General features: G+C 42.7%; 1 protein-coding gene across 7 annotated transcripts in view; it reads right to left on the bottom strand.

The window, feature by feature from the left end:
- RBBP8 (RB binding protein 8, endonuclease) overlaps positions 1–20,951 on the bottom strand; it is a 110,938-nt gene that overhangs the window by 71,542 nt on the left and 18,445 nt on the right. For 6 of the 7 annotated variants that reach the window (XM_075920885.2, XM_075920886.2, XM_075920887.2 and 3 more), the window contains 2 exons: positions 20,394–20,616; positions 9,270–9,312 (listed from right to left, as the gene is read on the bottom strand). In XM_075920885.2, the coding sequence (XP_075777000.2) occupies positions 9,270–9,312; positions 20,394–20,505 (155 nt within the window). In that variant the 5' untranslated portion in view covers positions 20,506–20,616. Of the gene's footprint in view, positions 1–9,269; positions 9,313–14,421; positions 14,467–20,393; positions 20,617–20,951 lie in introns of those variants that run through there. The other variant, XM_075920890.2, reaches the window with a different exon arrangement.

Genomic DNA, 20,951 nt, shown 5'->3' on the forward strand with positions numbered 1-20,951 from the left:
AAAATAATAACAGTTACCCATTCTTGAATAGAATCAAAGAACACTAGAACTGGAAAGGACCTTGAGAAATCATCAAGTCCAATCCTCTGCACTCACGGCAGGACCAAGCACCAACTCTAGATCATCCCTGACAGTTGTCTGTGTAACCTGCCCAATAATGGAGATCCCACAACCTCCCTAGGCAATTTATTCCAGTGCTTTTAAGTACCCCGAAAGTTCAGAAGTTTTTCCCTAATGTCTAACCTAAATCTTCCCTGTTGCAATTTAAGCCCATTGCTTCTTGTCCTATCATCAGAGGATAAGGAGAATAATTTTTCTCCCTCTTCCCTGTAACACCCTTTTAGGTACTTGAAAGCTGCTATTACATCCCCTTCTAAGTCATGTTTTTTTCCACACCTTTTAATCGTTTTAGTTGCTCTTCGCTGGACCCTCTCCAATTTCTCCATATCTTTCCTGAAACGTGGTGTCCAGAACTGGACATAAGACTCCAGGTGAGGCACAATCAGGGTAGGAATGTGAAGGACTAGTCGACAATCAAATGCTTATTGGATAGTTGACGGGACAGTCGACTAGTCACTTTCTCACCCTTGCTGCCTCTATATCAGTGGTCCCCAACGTGGTGCCCGCGGGTTCCGTAGTGCCCGCGAGTTCCGTGGTGCCCGCTGGGGCATTTATGTGCACCCGTCGAAACATCTGGGCTGGCCCCATCCCCGGCGCACAGCACATGTGTGCTGCTGGCCCCGGGCGCGTGGGTGACCCCCGCCGTGGGCACACTGCACATGTGCGGTGCCGGCCCTGGGCTCAGGGCGTGTGGGTGGCCCCCATCCCCGGGCGTGCGGCACATGGGTGGTCCCACCCCTGGAATCATGGCGCGTGAGCGGCCCCGCCCCTGGGTGCCCGGTAGCCATGAAAGGTTGGGGATCACTGCTCTATATTATAGAGGCAGCAAGGAGGGGAAAGAAGAGGAGATACTTCAAAGAGGCAGCACCACTTGAAGCCTGAGGCCAGACCCCGGGCTCCATGGGGCATTGCAAAGCTGCGTGCAGCCTGGGGCCAGTTGGGGTGTCTCAAGGCTGCACACGACTTTTCAAAGCAGCAGCTGACCCCAGGCTCCATGTGGTGCTGAGGACTGAAACACTGTGTGGAGCCCAGAGTCAGGCTCCCCAGGGCATTCCAAAGTGGTAGCAATGCATGGAGCCCGGGATCAGCTGGGGACTCCCCAGGGCCGTTGCTACACTTCAAAGGTTAAAGTGCTGCGGGGAGCACGGGGTCAACAGGCAACTCAAGCAGTCCCCCACTAGCCCAGTGTTCCCTGCAGCAATTCAAAGCTGCAGCGCTGCATGGAGCCCGGGGTCAACTGGGGATTCAGAATACCCAGCTGACCTGGGGCTCCAAGCGGCACTGTTGCTTTGAAATGCTGTGGGGAGCCTGAGGCTCCACTCAGCGTTTCAAAGCAGCAGTGCCGCACGGAGCCCAGGGTCAGTGGAGGAGTCCCCAGCTGACCCCCCCCCCCGAGCTCCACGCACCACTGCCGCTTCGAAATGCCATGTGCAGCCCAGGGCCAGCTGGGAGTCCATTCCCCAGTTGGCCCTAGGCTGCATGCGGTGTTTCAAAGTGGCAGTACCACGTGAAGCCAAGGGTCTGTTCCTGCGCTCCACGTGGCACTGCTGATTTGAAGCACCCCCTCTTCTTCTCCCACCCTGCCTCTTTCTGATAGAGGCAGCAATGGGGGAAAGGGGAAGCAACTAGTCGACTAGTATGTTCACTATCCAGTAAGTATTTGCTTATCAGATAGTCAACTAGTCAGTCACATCCCTGCTGATCACTGCAGAATCCTACTTGGTATGCCCTTCTAGAATGACTGAGCTATAACTATTCTCTGAAAACAGTTATCCAATCAGTTAGGGTATGTCTACACTACAGCGCTAATTCGAACTAACGCATCTAGAACTAAAAACTAGTTCGAATTAGCGTTTTGCTAATTCGAACTAGCGCGTCCACATTAAGTGGACCCTGAACCGGGGTTAAGGATGGCCGGAAGCAGTGCCGGCAGGGCATCAGAGGAGGACTTAGAGCGTGGAGATGCTGTCTCAGGCTAGCCGAGGGCTGTGCTTAAAGGGTCCCGACCCCCACCCCGGACAGACAATTCTCAGGGGTGCCCCGCTTGCAAAGCAGTCCTGGCTTGGATTGCCCGGAGTACCCACAGTGGGTACATCACAACACTCGGCCATCAGACCGGCTGCACTTGCCGCAGGCTGCCATCTGGGGAGACGGGGCAATTGGGGGGCTGCAGGAGAGGTTCCACCCCCAGAAGCCCGCAGAGCCAGCCCAGTCCTCCCCATCGGGGGCGCGTACCCCATTCCTCCCTCACCTCCTTCCACTTACCCTTCCCTAGCCCCTCTTCTTGATGTACAAAATAAAGGACAATTGTGTTCAAAAATGGAATCTGTCTTTATTGAACAAAACTGGGGGAGACTGGGAAAAGGAGGTGGGAGAGAGGAAGGCAACTACAATAATCAGGGGTTGGGAACAGATCCCATATGAAGAGAGGCTAAAGAGACTGGGACTTTTCAGCTTAGAAAAGAGGATACGGAAGGGGGACAGGATAGAGGTCTCTAAAAGCAGGAGTTAGGTGGAGACGGTGCATACAGAAAAGTTCTTCATTAGTTCCCATAAAGAAGGACTAGAGGACACCAAAGGAAAGGAATGGGTAGCAGGCTTCAAACTAGTAAGAGACAGTTGTTGTTCACAAAGCAAAGAGTTAACCTGTGGAACTCCTTGCTGCAGGAGGCTGTGAAGGCTAGACCTAGAACAGAGTTTAAAGGGAAGTGAGATCAAGTGATGGAGGTTGGGTCCATGGAGTGCTATTAGCCAGGGGTAGGAGTGGTGTCCCTGCCCAAGGTTTGTGGAAGGCTGGAGAGGGATGGCACGAGACAAATGGCTTGGTCACTGTCTTCGGTCCATCCCCTCCAGGGTTCCTAGGGTTGGCCGCTGTCGGCAGACAGGCTACTGGGCTAGATGGACCTTTGGTCTGACCCAGGACGGCCATTGTAAGCTCAGGGCTCAGGGTTGGGGGTCTCAGTGGACCCCCTTGATTCTCTTGCGCACCTGCTCCTGGGTGGCCAGGCTGGCAGCTCTCCTGCCCTAGCCGGCCACTTTCCTGTGCCTAGCGCGGAGGTCGTGGACAAGGTCCACGATGTCCGCACTAGCCCAGGGGGTGCCTGCCTCTTGCGGTTCCGGGCAAGCTCCCGGGCGCCACCAGCCTGGTCCTGGGAAGAGGGGGAGGGCTGGGGAGCATCGGGTGGGTGGCTCGATCCGTGCCAGGTGCAGGGTCTGCTGGCTGGGTGCTGGCAGGCTTGCACCTGGCACGGGCACCGTAGCCAGCCCATGCTCCTTTAAGGGGTCCGGGGCCGGGAGGGGGGCAGACGAGTTTCCCTGGTGTTGGCCAGAGTGGCCACCAGGGAAACCTGGGGAGGGCTAGCCTCCCACTAGTTCGAATTAAGGGGCTACACACCCCTTAATTCGAGCTAGCTAGTTTGAACTAGGCTTAATCCTCGTGGAATGAGGATTACCTAGTTCGAACTAAGCGCTCCGTTAGTTCGAATTAAATTCAAACTAACGGAGCGCTAGTGTAGTGCCTATGAAAGTTAGTTCGAACTAACATCCGTTAGTTCGAACTAACTTTGTAGTGTAGACATACCCTTATACACCCACCTTAATGTAGCTCCACCTAGGATGTGTTTTCCTAATTTGCTGATAAGGCGGTCATGGAAGACTGTATCAAATGCTTTACTAAAGTCTAGGTATATCACATCTACTGCTTCCCCTTTGTCCACAAAGCTTGCTACACTATCAAAGAAAAGTGATCAGGTTGTTTTTGACAAATCCACGCTGACTGTTACTTATCACCTTATTATCTTCTGGATGTTTGCAGATGGATTCCTTAATTTTGCTCCATTATCTTTCCAGGCACAAAAGTTAAGATGACTAGTCTGTAGTTTTCTGTATTATCCTTATTTCCCTTTTTTAGAGATGGGCATTATATTACCTTTTTCCAGTCTTTTAGAATCTTTCCCATCGTCCATGACTTTTCAAAGATGATGGCTAATGGGTTCAGATACCTCCTCAGTCAGTTCCTTGAGTATTCTAGGATGCACTTCATCAGGCCATGATGACTTAAAGATATCTAACTTTTCTAAGTAATTTTTATACTTGTTCTTTTCCTATTTTAGCTTATGAACCTACCCCTTTTTCACTGGAGTGGTAGCCTGTGTACACTTATTGAGCTTGTTCTCTCTTTTAAATCCTTTTAACAGGCAGTATTTAGAGGGAAGTCTTATGGCACCAAGGATTAGAACATTATAAAATCAAAGTACCAGGTGAGATATTAAATTCTCAATGATCCTTTGGTTTCTCCTGCCACCCTGTTCCCTCTATGATGGATGTTGCATCCTCCTACCCTGCAACACAACATGTTTGGGTGGGAGAGGCTACCCTTCTCATGGGTTCTAGAGTAGAGCCTAGTATTGACCACAGCCTGAGAACACATTTTGAAAGTATTAAACACAATCAAATCTATGTGCTCAGTAACATTTGAAAACATTTAGCTAATTTTAAAACAAAAACAATCCTCCCCTAACACTTCTTTATATTCTAAATAATGGCTAGAAGAGTTTATTCAAGGAAAGCAGAGATTGACTATGGAAGGAAATAATACATCCGAATAAAAATAAGCTGCTGCCAAATGCACAACGTAAATAAAATAAATATTTGTGCTAACTTTTTCTGCTATCTTGAGGGTTACCTGTAATTATTCAATACAGTGTTCTGGAGGTTTTTTAAACAAGTACAATTTTCAAGTTGATGCTGTCCTGTTACATGTTTCCAATTTCATTTTACAACTTGATTTTGATGGACTGGTAGGGATTGATGTTCACAAATGTGAAAGGAATTTGCTTCTTCAGTGTACTACCCAGATTTTTCTGGTGGATAAGGAATTGGTTAAAGGGCAGATTACCAGAGCTCATGTGGAAAGGTGAACTGTCAGGCTGGAGGGAGGCTACAAGTGGAGTTCTTCACGGATCAGTCTTGGGACCAATATTATTTAACATTTATATTACTGGCCTTGGCACAAAAAGTAGGAGTATGCTAATACAATTTGCAGATGACACATAGTTAGGAGGTATTGCCAATACAGAGTATCATAAAAGAAGACCTGGATGACTTTAAAATCTGGAGTACTAAAAATGAGATGAAATTTAATAGTACCAAGTACAAGACCATGCAATTCAGGAATCTGGCTTGTTTAGCTTAACCAAAAGAAGATGGAAGGGAAGCACAACTGCTTTCTATAAACACATGCGAGAGACAAATATCAGGGATGGGGATAATGTAAATTAAATGCCAATGTTGGCACAAGAACAAATGGATATAAATTAGCCATCACCAAGTTTAGGCTTCAAATTAGATGAAGATGACTCTTCAGAGGAATGGAGTTCTGGAACGGTCTCCCCAGGGGAATAATGGGGGCAAAAGTCCTAAATGGCTTCAAGATTGAGTTTGATGAGTTTATGATGGTGCTGGTATGATGAGACTGCCTAATTTGGAAGTAGCAGTTTTCCACTGCTAGACACAAATATCTCCAAAGGCTGGTAATGGAACATTAGCTGATGAGGGCTCTAAATTACTACAGAGAATTCTGGCTGGTGGGTCTTGTATACATGCTCAGAGTCCACTTGATCACCATATTTTCCTGTGGGTCAGACTGGCAGAAACCCTTGGGTTTTTCATCTTCCTCTGCAGCATGGGAAATGGGTCACTTGGAGGTTTCAACTAGTATAAACAGTAGATTCTCTGTAACTTGAAATCTTCCAATCATTTGAGGACTTCAGTAACTCAGCCAGAGGTTGTGGGCCTATTACAGGAGTGGGTGGGTGAGGTTCAAGGCCTGCAGTGTACAGGAAGTCAGACTAGATGATCATGATGGTCTCTTCTAATCTATCAAATTCATAAACATGCAAAAAAGGAACATATCCAATATTTAAAAGTCCTTTATAGGTTACCTTTAAATTATCAAACTATAGACTTGAATTCTGTTTTACATAAAAAATATTTAAAAGAATATACAAAGGTACTCAACCATCTCCTTTTAAAACTCAGTATTTAGTTACCTGGAACAGAAAAAAGTTTTCGGTATTTTGGTACTGCTTGGTAAAAGTGACTGACAATTTGGCTATGAAGCTAGTCTTTGTAATGAATAGTCTCTGACCCTGCATTTACAAGATCATTAGCTCCAACACTGAACCGGGGTATAACATAAGGAGCTTATTGTCAGGCTAGTTATCAAGTCTGAAATATTAAACCTCAGCTATTCAAAAGTATCAGGGTAAACAAAATCCTCTATGTAAGGCTACTGTATCTACAATGTGGTACTTGTAGAATGATTCCAGCAAACAATAATTACACCATTTGGTTTGGTATGTATTAAATCACAACAAAATAGCATTGATACTACAAATCTTCAAGAGACCAAACCGCCCAAGAAAATAAACTTTTCATTTTACATGGATATAGAAACAGGTCAGGATATACAGGATTAAGTCAGTAACAGCATCACCAGTTAATATCACAAATTTAAACTGGATCTGAAACTCACCTAGCTATCTTTTTGAAAGCTGTACATAAAAGAAATAAAAAGGAAGGTGTTTAATATGATTTTTCAAGATATTTAAGCTACGGATGTGAAAGACTAATTGACTAGTCGACCATCTGATAAGCAAATGCTTATTGGATAGTCAACACACTAGTTGTCCCCCTGCCCCTTGCTGCTTCTATCAGAAAGAGGCGGGGGGGAGGAGAAGAGAAAAGGGCGCTTCAAAGCAGCAGCGCTGTGTGGAGCCCAAGGTCAGCTGGGGACTCCCTCGCTGACCTGGGCTCCATGCAGTGCTGACGCTTTGAAATGCCATGTGGAGTGTGGCCCCGTGCTCCCTGTGGCGTTTCAAAGCGGCAGCGCTGCATGGAGCCTGGGGTCAGCTGGGGACTGACCCTGGGCTCCATGAGGCACTGCTGCTTTGAAACACTGCAGGGAGCATGGGGCCAGCGGGGGACTGCTTCAGTCCCCCACTGGCTCTGTGCTCCCCACAGCGCTTTGGTCTTTGAAGTGTAGCAATAGCCGTGGGCTGTTGCTACACTTCAAAGGCAGAGGTACCCTTATTGACTAATCAAATAGTCGATGCAAACTGCTGGGAGGGAGGATGGGCGGGCCACAGATGTGGGTATTTAAGGATAATGCATCGCTTATCCTGTGATGCTACCTTGCCTACACCTTCAAATATCACTGCTAAGTCCTCCTGGCTTCCTTTTTCAGGTCCTGATCCAGCAAAGGGAGATGCAAGACAGACATTAGGCAGATGACTACTCAGCAGGTGGCCAAAACATAGAAAACCTGCTCAGACGGATGTATAAGAATTCAGCTGAGAAAACGGAACATGTGAGAGAATGGAAATGCCTGACACACGGCAGCATGAAAGGATAATGACAACTATAAGTAAAAGAGGGTTGTGTTTAACCATTTTATGCACACACCACTACAATTCTATAGGAGCTGCAAACAACAGTGAGGATAAGACAAATGCACGGGGACCTATAGATAAAACCCAAACAATTTAATTTGGAAAAATGCAAGTGAATGATCTGGGGAATTACAAATCAAGTAACAAATTCACAAAAGGGCATAGAAGGCAAATACCTGAAAAGCAGTAATTCTGAAAGTCGGCAGCAAACTAAGCGTGAATTCACAATGTAATAAGGAAGCACAACATGGCAATGTAATATTAATATACAAGTAGAGATTTCACAGCACAGAAAAGGGAAGTAATAATTCCATTCAATAGGGCATTGGTGCACAATGGGCATGGATAGCTGCCCTCATCTCCCAAGATCCTTAATACCATAATGATACACACTATTTATGTATCATAGTGATATACATACACTATGTACGTGAATATCATAAAAGTGCCAGATGAGAAATGACACCTGTAGGAATTATCACTGTACAAATATATAACTGGAAGACTAATAAAGATGCTAAAAAGTAAATTTGGATAATGTGGGGAAGGGTTCATAGCTGTTTAAAAAGTATACAAAGATGTAACTACAAAGGAAGGAGAGGAATTATTTATCCAAAATGGCATAACTAGGAAAAATGTAGTGGCTGAAATTAACAGTGGAAAAACTAATTAACACAACTACACATTGTACATGTGTGAATTTGTTTTAGAAGAGTATGAAGAAACTGAATACAGACCACTATTTGTTAAGAGTAATATCGTTGCGTATTAAAAATTAAGAATTTATATCTTGGCCACATTACACATAGGGAGTATTCGGATTACTAGCTAGAATAGTGTAACTTTGCTTCTTTAGTGCGTTTAATCCAAATAAATTTTTGCCCCCAAAACAGAAAGAAAACTATAAAATACATCAAATAAATTATCTTTTTATGTGGCATATACTATGTACAATGCAGTCAAGTTCTTGAAACTTTCATTTTCCACTCCTGAAATCAGGAATTAACATTTACAAACATGTTGAATTACCATAGGATTTGGCATTTAACTGAATTATGTAATCTGGAGGGAGCCCTAGAACCAAGCTGTTTTAATTGTGTAAGTGTAGTACATGGATTTTATTATGTTTACGTCTATTATATAGGTTAAAATGAACATTCTCTAGTTTGTGTGTGAAATAAGCCATATTCAATATTGTTTAAAAAAGAGTAAAACTAAATTTTGCATAGCAGAGGAGTGCATACGCCTTCAGCCTGGAGTTCTTTATACAAATCACTATGTATGACCCAGCTTAGTGGAGGCAGTATTAAAAGGTAAATTGCAAGGCACAAAATTTTAAAACACAGTTCTGCCACTTGCAGTTCCTTCATTATGTACAGAAGTGAACTTACTTTAAAAAATAAGGTTGTCTTTTTCTTTTTTTTTCTTCATATTTGAATTAACATCCTTGATGGGCACACTAGAAATACCATGGGAGACTGTATCACCAGCTATTCATGTGAATGATGGAGAACTGTAGTTCAGGTTACAGCTTCTGCAAATTTTATATATGTATATAACTAACTTCCACCTTGCTACCCAAGTGAATCTGCAGGATCAATCCTCAAATCTTCAACTCATCATGTAGGAATTACACTTTATTACCGGTTAAAACTTTTCCCTATGAAATATATGTATGGAATATAGGTAGGTACTTACAAACACCTTTCCTTTTTCAGTTTGGATATTTTCAATCGTAATCCTGGAAAATGAAAAGAAGAAAACATAGATTACTTTTTAATACTCATTTTAACACAACTGTAAAGCTGAATTGTCCTTTCAGTTAAGAGAACTTTAAAAATCATTCATAATATGTAACTTGTGCCTTTTCTCTTGTCCAGAGATAATTTATTGCTCATTCTAAAAGCCGACCCATCAGTTAGGAAGCAGCATTGTTGTTTGCAAAGCCCTACTTTGGAAATAGCCTCAGTTTCCATTTTTCCGTTCCAGTGTTTAGTCACATGAGAGATGTGTGTGATGAACGAGTCACTTGGTTCTATGAGTACTCCCTGGTGTCAACCTCTATGGAAATATTCTTGCCTGCCACCTGTGAAAGTGAAAAAAACCTCTACAAAATAACTAGTTGATTCTAAGGATCAACATGATTCTATGACATGGTAGGAAAGAGAATAGCAAAATAAAGGTAATGGATTTCTAGAAGGCTTGAGCATGTTCACAGTGTTGGTAGGTAAGATCCCATAGGAAGCTAATTTCAGAGAAAAAACAATTTAAGACAGTTGGCAATTTCTCAAAGAGATATTATTAAGAGCACAAGAACAAACTATTCCACTGTGTAGGAAGGATAGGAAGTATGGCAAGAGACAACCCTGGCTTAATTACAAGATATTGAATGATCTAAAAAAAAAAAAAAAAAAAGAGTCTTCAAAAAGTGCAAACTAGGTCAAATTACAAAGGATGAATATAAACAAATAACACAAGTATACAGGGGTAAAATTAGAAAAGCCAAGGCACAAAACAAACTCATACTAGCAAAACATAAAAGGTAATAAGGAAACATTCTATAAATGCATTAGAAGAGGAAGACCAATGATACCATCTGACCGCTACTCAACGAAGTGGAAAAAACAATAACAGAAAATGTGGAAATAGCAAAGGTGCTTAATGACTTTTGTTTCAGTTTTCGCCAGGAAGTTTGGTGGTGACTGGACACCTAATATAGTGAATGTCAGTGAAAATGGGATAGGTTCATAAATTAAAATAGGAAAAGAACAAGTATAAAAATGACTTAGAAAAGTGAGATGTCTTCAAGTCACCAGGACTTGTGAAATGCAACCTAGAATAATCAGAGTGCCGACTGGGGAAGTATCTGAGCCATTAGCTATTACAGGCAGTCCCCGGGTTAGGTACAAGATAGGGACTATAGGTTTGTTCTTAAGTTGAATCTGTATGTAAGTCGGAACTGGCGTCCAGATTCAGCCACTGCTGAAACCGATCAGTTTCAACAGCGGCTGAATCTGGACGCCAGTTCCAACTTACATACAGATTCAACTTAAGAACCCCAGGCATCCCCAAGTCAGCTGCTGCTGAAACTGATCAGAGGCTGATTCCAGGAAGCCCGGGGCAGAGCTGCGTCCACCGCTCCCGTTGTCCGGGGTGAGAAAATCCCAGTTCGTATCTGCGGATCTGACATAAATCGGATCCGCGTAACTCGGGGACTGCCTGTTTGTATGAAAAGTCATGGAATATAGGAGAGATTCTAAAAGACCGGAAAAGAGCAAATATAGTGGCCATCAATAAAAAGGGAAATAAAGGCAACTGAAGAAATTACAAACAGGTCATCTTAACATCTGTATCAGAAAAGATAATGAACCTAGATTTGTAGAGAACAAATTTGTCATACAGATCTGATAGATTTGACAGGAAAACAAGCCTTGTGGATAAGGGGAAGCAGTCAAGGTGGTATATTTGGACTTTAGTAAGACATTTTATAACAACCTTGCATGGCCTTCTCATTAACAAAATAGGAAAATACAACCTAGATGGAACTACGTTAAGGTGGGTGCATGAATGGTTGGATAACCATTCTCAGAGAGTAGTTTTCAATGGATGACAGTCAGGCTGGAAGGGCATAAGGAGTGGGGTCTGACAGAGATCAGTTCAGGGACCAGTTCTGTTCAGTATCTTAATCAATTATTTAGATAATGGGATAAAGAGGACACTTCTAATGTTTGTGATGATATAAAGCTAGGAGATGTTGCAAATGCTTTGGAAAATAGGATTATAGTTCAAAATTACCTATATAAACTGTAGAAAAGGTCTGAGGTAAATAGAATGAAATTCAATAAGGACAAATAGAAAGTATTCCAATTAAGAAGGAATAATCATTGCACACACCTACAAAATGGAAAATAACTACCTAAGGCAGCATTTCTCAAACTGTGGGTCGCGACCAACTTACATGGGGGTCGCAGCTGGATCCGTTATTTTTCTTGAAAAAATTTGCGTCTCCTCGGGGGCTCCGTCCGGTTAAAAGAAACATGAAATACTGAATGGAAGCCCGGCGGGGACAATTTTCCCCTGCCATGTCTGGCAGGGGTGGAGGAGTGCCACAGAGTCTAGTGAAGAGGGGGCAGGAGGGAGTAGTTGCCGGGCACCACGCTAGGGGAGTGCCGGGCTGCGTGGAAGCGGAGCGCGCGATGCTCTGGCCAACGTGAGCAGCAGAGACCGGCAGCTGGGCCAGGTGGCAGGAGCCACTACTTTAAAAGTAAGAGTGTTCTTCTGTGCCTGGCTCTGCAGGGGTGACAAGAAATTTGACTGGAGCGGAGGCTCCTAACACTTAGGATGCCTGCAAAAGGGGGAGGAGGGAGTGCACTGGGATGGGGGGACACTAGAGGGGGCCTGCCTCAGGGAGAGTGCACTGGGATGGGGGGGCCCTAGGGGAACCTGCCTCAGGGGGAGGGGTGGGCGCATTGGCGGTTAGTGCGCAGTCCCAAACTGGACAAAGTGGTGCAACTTTGGCTCCCACCCCCTCTTTTTTTTTTTTTTTTTTGCTTAACAACTTTGGTGAGGGTGGGAGGTCACACAAATTCATATAGCATTTTAGGGGGTTGCCGTATCACAAAGTTTGAGAACCTCTGACCTAAGGAATATTGCAGAAAGGGATTTAGGGATCACAGTGGACCAGAGTCAATAGTGTGACACTTAAAAAATCATTTGGGGATTTATTAATGGGGGTGTCATAAGCAAGACACAGGAAATAATTCTGAGGCTCTACTTCATATGCTTTAGTCCTTAATTGGAGTATTGTGTCCTGTTCTGGGTTCCATATTTTGGGAAAAATGTGGAGAAATTGGAGAGGGTTGCTTCAGAAAAGAGCAATAAAAATAATTAAAGGTCTAGAAAACATGATCTATGAGGCAAGATTGAAAGAACTGGGTCTGTTTAGTCTGGAAAAGAGAAAACAGAGGAGACGTGATAAGAGCTTTCAAGTACTTAATAGATCGGTACAAGAAGGAAGGAGAAAACGTATTCTTCTTAACCTTTGATGATAGGACAAGAAGCAATAGGCTTAAATTGCAGCAAAGGAGGTTTAGGTTGGACAAGAGGAAAATCTTCCTGTCAGGATGGCTAACCACTGGAATAAACTGTCTATGGAGGATAGGGAATCTCCATTATTGGATATTTTTAAGAAGAGGTTAGACAAACACATCTCGGAGATGGTCAAGAAATCTAGATGGTGCTTGTTCCTGCCATGAGTGCAGGGGACTGGACTTGATGACCTCTTGTTGTTCCGTCCAGTTCTATGATTCTAGCATGGAAGAAAATAGTAGCTCGTGGACTAAGAAGGTATGGCCTACTTGGACCTTGAATCTTGATTTATGAACTAGTTCTTGGTTGAGTACAACAACAGCCATGAAGATCCCATTATTGGCTATCTCAGGATCCTTAATAAATTTAACATTTCTTCTCTTCATTTAATATAAAAATTTTGCCTTTGTAAAAAAAAATATTTTACCTCTACTATGCTGTAAAAGTAGGGGGGTACTGTGTACTATTCATATAAACCATTTTATTTTATTTTATTTTGCAGACATGGAGAAGTACACAGAACTACATGAGTATATAAAGTTGCAGACAAGATTTCTGACATTAAGCTTCATATATTACAATATCTGGTCATGTAATTAAGGACAGTTTCATAGATACACATAAAGAAGCAATGTTAAGGGATCATAACTTAAGGAGGGCATGCTTCTGGGACTACTACTATTTTTCCAGCTCAAATGGAGCCAGGGACTACTCAGGATTAAAAGTTTCCCAGAAATCAATCTTTAAAATGTTTTAAGAAATGATTCACTTTGCTCTGCACTTTCCTTGACCCATGTGCCCTCACTCTTTTCATATTCAGTCATTCCTGTTCTGCAGAGAATCTGAGATATCCATGCTGTGTTGGAGAGAAAAGATTCACGCATGTGGGGGACCCTCCAAGTGTAACTGTTGGAGATAATTAGATGCTAAGTACATGGCAAATAAAATTAAGAATGGTAAAATAAAACATGTTAAGCCAATGAATAAGGACATTTCCTACCCACCCTGTGCCTTCTTTAAACATACTACTCCTCCCCCCATGCCCAAAAAGGATGACTGACCAGTGGGGTTGTTAATGTGTATCTGACTACAGGCAACCCCCGTACTTACGACCTAACTGGTTCTTGGAGAACTGTCATAAGTCAAGCTGTCATAAGTCAAACCCTTATTTCCCAGAGGCACAATGTTATAAATGGCGGTTCCATTCCTGGAAACCCATTTCATACCCTAAAAATACCAAAATTGATTATAGAAATTGAGAAAACTAAACTCAATAGTTCAAATAACGCACAAAAATAACTAAACAGTGAAGACCAATGTGGTGGAGACACGCACAGTTCAAGTAGCAGCTGCAGACTGGCGAGTCTGACTGACTTGTAAGTTTCCTGTTTTGGGATGATGTGTGGCATCTGCATCGTATGCCATCATAAATGCGAGCTGCAGACATAAATTGGGGGTTTTTAGGAGCTATCTATCATGAAAAAAATGGTTGTCAATGCGGGCGGGAGGGGATCGTAAGTCGGATGGTAATAAGTCAGGGGTCGCCTGTATATGGTTAACTGAAATGCCTGGGCTCATCAGTTAACCCTCACAGTTACATGCACACCTCCCTACTGCCTCTGTATCAGAGGCAGGCGGGCGGGCGAAGAGGCAGGAGCCAGTGCCCTGCTCCCTCCCCCTTTCCCCTGGCATGTAAATGTGTAACCGCTGAACGTTTCCTCCCAAGGAATAATTGAATAAGAAAGTTTACTTGCTCACATACATGGTAGTTTTTATTCTGGCAAATCTTCTAGTTTTCAGGCTTTTGCTTGGAAAGTAAAAGTCAAGACAAAGATTCAGTGAATATATACTATAGACAAGATAATGAGGTAACAATGAGATAGAAAATATAGGGAGACTACTTCAAAAAGAAAGTTCTTGGGACACAGGTAAAGACTTCTTATCTCATAAGCACTCAACACCTGTGAGACTTACATTCTGTCACGCAGCACAGAAAAAGGGCTTATTTATTTATTTTTTTATATGGTTGCTATTCATAAAGTCAATTAGGCATCGCAATTAGAACCCCTATAAAGTGTGCTTTAATCCTACTCCACACCCATCGGAAGGAATGAGGCTGCACAACAATGTGTCTCCTGTATGAACAGGTAGTCTGTTCACCAATGTATTTAAGATTGTAACATTGGCAACCTGAGCCACCGACTGAGGAGGCAGTGCTCAAAAGGCCAAGTACTATGCTACAAGAAACACTATCTCTGCTCTCACCTGAATACAGGAAGAAATGAACTGGTTACTTAAAGGTTTTTTTGAAGTCAAATAACTACAATAAGGAGGCAGGAATCCAGTTTGTTACATTTATCTGAGAGAGTAGAATTACTAATGTTACCCATAATCTCCTTCTTTTTGTCTTCTAGAGAACCAGGAATCTTTGACCACACTAACATGCTTGTGTTTCCAAAAAAGTTTTATGTTTCCAGTATTCAACATACAGCAAACCAAATATTTGTCTAACGTGGAAAAAATGCCTCATTTTCCACTTTGGAGAAGAGATCAATTTAGAGCCATTTAATCACAACTACAAAGTTTCTCCTTTGTAAAGCCGGTAGATATTTGTGCAAGGGATTTATTGCTGGGATGTTAGGCTTTCATTCTTAAAAGGTGCAATATATAGATGACTTAAATATTTATTAAGCTCTTCATAGGTTTAAATTATTTTTAAAATCTAAATATATAAATATCTACCTCCCAACATTTAAAAGTGAATTACAGTAAAACTCCATTAGTCCGGCATCCAATGCTCCGGGACTCCTGATGGTCCGGCACCATCAGGAACCCGGAAGTTCTGGGGCAGCCGGACAGGCTTCCCCCATTCAGCTGCTGCTGAAACTGACCAGAAGTGGATCGGGGAAGCCGGGAGCAGAGCAGCTGGGGTGCTGCCGGGTTGGTCTCGTAGCGCTGCCCCTCAGGGCTGTGGGACCAACCCGGCAGCACCCCAGCTGCTCTTGGGGATGCCTGGGGCAGAGCAGCTGGAGTGCTGCCGGGTTGGTCCCGCAGCGCCGAGGGGCTGCACTATGGGACCAACCCCGGCAGCACCCCAGCTGCTTTGCCCCAGGCCACAGGATTCAGCCACTGCTGAAACTGACCAGCAGCGTCAGTTTCACCAGCAGGCTGAATCCAGACTCCTGGGGCACAGCAGCTGGGGTGCTGCGTGGTTGGTTCCGTAGCGCTGCCCCTCGGCGCTGCGGGACCAACCCGGCAGGATCCCAGCTGCTCTGCCCCAGGGGTCCCCAAGTCAGACGCTGCTGAAACAGATCAGCGGCTGATTCCAGGAAGCCCCGGGCAGAGCAGCTCTGCCCCAGGCTTCCTGGAATCAGCTGCTGATCTGTTTCAGCAGCGGCTGAATCAGGGACCTCTGGGGCAGAGCAGCTGGGGTCCTGCCGGGTTGGTCCTGCAGCGCCATCCTTTGGCGCTGCGGGACCAATCCAGCAGCACTCCAGCTGCTCTGCCCCAGGCGTCCCCAAGAGCAGCTGGGGTGCTGCCAGGTTGGTCCCGCAGCCCCAAGGGGCAGCGCTACAGGACCAACCGGGCAGTACCCCAGCTGCTCTGTCCCAGGTGTCCTCAAGAGCAGCTGGAGTGCTGCTGGGTTGGTGCCGTAGTGCTGCCTCTTGGCGCTGCAGAACCAACCCGGCAGCACCTCAGCTGCTCTATTGCAGGCATCCCCAATTCAGCTGCTGCTGAAACTGACCTGCAGCGGCTGAATCAGGGACGCCTGGGGCAGAGCGGGACTATTGTATGGGGGGGCTATGAGAGGTCTGGGGTGGCATCCCCTCCCACCCCACTCCAAACCCCTCATAGCCCCCCCTTCTGATAGTCCGGCACCCCCTGGGTCCTAAAGGTGCCAGATTATCGGAAGTTTACTGTATATTAATGAGACTTGTAACTAGGCTACAATATGCATATATGTAATATTTTTCATTAAGGATTCTGACATTTATATCTTAATTAATATTTAAATATATAAAGTTATCATAGCTGCAGGAACTTCAGCATTTTATCTGTGTATTTAATACTGAAAACTTAACCTATGGGTTGGTATTTATCACCACTGAGAAAAAAATTAAATGGAAATAGTAGAAAAAAAGCTATAGCAGTTCGTTCAGATGTATGCTATTTTACATTCACACAAACATTTATTTGAACTGCATTTCTTGACATGTAAAATGCAATTCTTTCTCTTACAGGATGAGTGTGTTCTGGGGCTTCTACCTAAAGTAGTAAATGCCTTCTCTCCTTCTTTCTCTTATGTACAGGCAGTCCCCGGGTTACATGGATCTGACTTACATCAGATCCCTACTTACAAACGGTGTAAGGCAACCCCACACTAGCTGCTTCCCCCCAGCAGACCAAGGAGACATGAAGCTAGCGCCCTCTCCCTCCCCCCAGCAGACCAGGGAGACGCGGAGCGGCTTTTCTCAGCAGACACCTCAGCTTGAGAATAAAGGACTGAGGGAAGTGAGGTGTGGGAGAATAAAACTGAGCTCTGGAGAAATGTTTGGTTACAGTTTCCCCTACAATATGTACCAGTTCTGACTTACATACAAATTCAACTTAAGAACAAACCTACAGTCCCTATCTTGTACGTAACCCGGGGACTGCCTGTATTACAGTTCCCCTTCCACATGAGAAAGCAGGTAACAGCAGAAGATCTTTTTGAAGACTTCCATGTGTCTTATGTCATCTTAAAATGACATATGGAAGATATTAGTGTACATTTTATTTTTTATGTACATTTAAAATTTATATTTCTATTAAGCTTTCATTGTTCTACTGAAGTTCCTAAATTTTGCACAAGGGTTTGAAAATACATCTAAAAACATCAAAATAACTTTTGAGGCACCTAACAAACAAAATATTTACTCTGAATGAAGGAGAAGATAAAAGATAAATGCTAAAGGTAAGGATATAATGCAGTTATGAGCATAAAGACAGGAGACAATTTCAATATAATTGTACTTTTTTCCATAGTCTTCATACTTCACATTCCTACAGAGATCCTCCAATGCAAAAATGTTTTCTTTTTCATGGTCCTATCTGCCCTAAGACTCAGATCTTCTTTATCCCAGTCTCCTGTTCTTCATGGATATAGTGGAGAAAATTGGACTATTTATTGGATTGTTATACAAAAACCTCCTTTTCTGTTTGTTCAATGCATTACAGGTATATTTGTCTCCTCTAGTACACAGCTTCAGATTTAGTTTAAATTTACGCTCAACTACAATGTTGATGAAACAGAAATCCTACGTCTACCTCAAGACTATTTATATAAGGATGAGGGCTATTCACAAATATTAGTATTAGATAATAATCCTGTGTGAAGTAGGAAAGTATTTCCCTAAGCATCTCAGAAATGGGAAACAAAGCACAGAGATTTACTGACCGATTTTCAGAAGTACTGAGCACCACTGACTTAAATGAAATTAATGAGAACTACAGGTTCACAATCTCTTTGATAATTAGGTCTTAAGTGACTTGTGCATGGTCACGCAGGAAGTTTGTAGCAGAAAGAGAATAAGTTTTTCAAAGGTGAATAAATTGGCCTGTTAAAAAAAGAAAAAGCCTCCACTTATCATCTACAGACAAAGTAGAGAATTGTAAATTTACATTTGTTCAAACATAGCTGTTTTTCATTTAGTGCGATCAACCACACAATGGAGAGTACAAACACTTTTTCCCCACCAATGCACTAATAAAAAACAATCCAACTTAACTAATTTAAAGCTCTTTTTTTAAAAATCACAACTTATATAAAATGTCAGGTTGTAACTCATGTATACTTGCAAATTGCTACAAAATAAAATTAGTAACAGAAATAACAGTCATGTTAGTACAGCACACAATGTACTGCTGGAGCAAACATTCCATTTCACCTAAATATTACCATCTTTAATATTTTTGCTGACATCTAGATTTGAAACTCATGAGTCAATTTTAATTCTTATTTATAGACTTCAAAAACAAGCAAAGTCCAGGCAAGTCTGTGTTTGATGTGTCTTAAATATTCTCTTGTACTGGGTTCTACAGAAGATCCCCACCTTTCGAAAAAACTAACTATCCTTCAGGCATGTCTTTGATGTTATCATGGAAGATCTAATTTTACCCAACACTGCGGGACAGACTACCAAAAGACTAGGCATGAAAAAGTTCACCTACTGGCAAAATTACCTGGCCCTGCCCAATACACATTTTACACAAGAGAACATGCACTGAATGTCCTACATAACTACAGAAAGGGGTATTCAACATTACCCAGAAGTATTAGGATTTTTGTTTTCAAATTTATGTTCTGGCAATACATAGCATTTCTGATCCCACTGTGATGCTCCAACATATAATCTGCTGACAATATCATATCCACTATTGAAACCCAGCTGAAGATTGACTCAAACCAACAGGAGTAAAAATAATATTTTAAGAAATGAACAATGTTGTAAAAAAATAACCAGAACACAATTGGTTGTTAAATCATTCTCTTTTAACGAATGTCAAATTAATTTCCTTTTAGAGAACAACAAATAACTGATGTCTTTGACCAAACATCCTCACAAGGCTCAATCTTGCAAGTTGCTGAGTGGGATCCAATGTTCCACTAATTTCAGTGGGTATTATGTTGTCAAAATTGGGCCATTAGATATTGGAAAGCTAAGGAGTGATCCTGAAACCAGGTATCCTCAGACAGATCCCTGTACCCATTTTTAAATCAGTGAGATACTACATAGGTGGAATCATCAGCCTATAAGGATCTAAATATATGACAGTGGCCTACATTAATTCCCAATATGTCATCTGCTTCTCTTCCAAAATGATTTGCATAGTCTTTACTGTACAACAATGCATTTTGGAAGTTCAAGTCAAATGCTGTTCTAAATCAATTCAGAAGAACTAATCATGTGCATTAAAGATTATTCATGTGATGGAAGGTTTGAGACACCAGGGTTTGGACCAAGTATTTTTAGAAAAAAACCCACATACATGGGAATTGTTATTATCGTTTAAGGAAATTTTATATGCTGTGATAATTCCGCTCAGTTTTGATGTTTTTTAATTCTCCCCAATATTCAAGCATGCAGATATATTTAAAACAAGAAACATTACCACTTGACATTTTCTCAAATCAAAGCTACGAGTGTTGAGGAAAATCAAAAACAAGGAGGAAAAAAAGCATTGGGCATGGTAACTTATTTTTCTTTAAAAACAATGACTTTCAACTATGAAACATTAACAACGGAATAGCATGAAGTACATCTAAAGCAACTGTAACTGTCGGTTTAGGATGATTAATTTTACTTCATAGGTCATTCATGCAGTTTGACTACCTAGGTTCCAACCCTGAAAATGATTCAGATTTTAAAGCCAAAATATACCATTGTGATCATCCAATCTGTTCTTCTGCATAACACAAGGTATTTTAGAGAAGTTTTGTACAGGCTCATCTTCAGGATTAGAGCCTTAGAGATTAAACTTTTTTACTTATGCTAAAAATACCTTCCTAATCTTCTGATAAACAAAGTTTCTTTGTACAAAAAGTTACCATTTTACGTACACAGAAACATAGCACAGGAAGAGTCTTCTGAGGCATCAAGTCCAAGTCCCCTGCTACCACAGGCAATCACTTTATATAATCCTGTTCATAAATAAAACAAACTCCATTAACATACACCAGCTGTAACAATTTACCTTGTACTTCTTTATCATGACATTCTCTCAGTTTGGACCACAGATCCTTGAAGAAGTCACCAGTAGATTCAGCAGAGTTAGGGCTCCCACAACTTCCTCCAGAAGCATTCATCTTGTCTTTTCCAATGCAACTTTTTCACTTATATATGGTACTTGTTCACTCTATCCTTTCTTGTTTTAAATTACATTGCTATTAAGTTTGTTTCTGAAGACAGCTGCATGCCTGTAATGACAGATTGACATTTATATGTATCAGGGTATAAGATGTAGCCATAGGCAACATGTGGGGACACATGCTTCCAACACTATGGGTGGGAGGGGCAAGGGGTCCACCAGCAGCCAGCAGAGCGTGGGGGTGATTCCCGCAGCACAAGTTCAGCCCTCCTGCACTTACCAGCACTAATGGAAAGTGGAGCAAAGGTCCCAACTCATTCCCCCACAGGAAGTGGAGTGACGTGGCCAGGGAAGCAAAGTGGGGACTGTTGCTCCCTTTGTCCTGCCACTGCATGTGAGTGCAGGAGATGGGGAAGGGGGCAGATCCCTACTTCTGGTGCTGTC

Source organism: Pelodiscus sinensis, chromosome 2 (genome assembly GCF_052426305.1).
Source record: "Pelodiscus sinensis isolate ZL-2025 chromosome 2, ASM5242630v1, whole genome shotgun sequence".
NCBI lineage: Eukaryota > Metazoa > Chordata > Testudines > Trionychidae > Pelodiscus > Pelodiscus sinensis.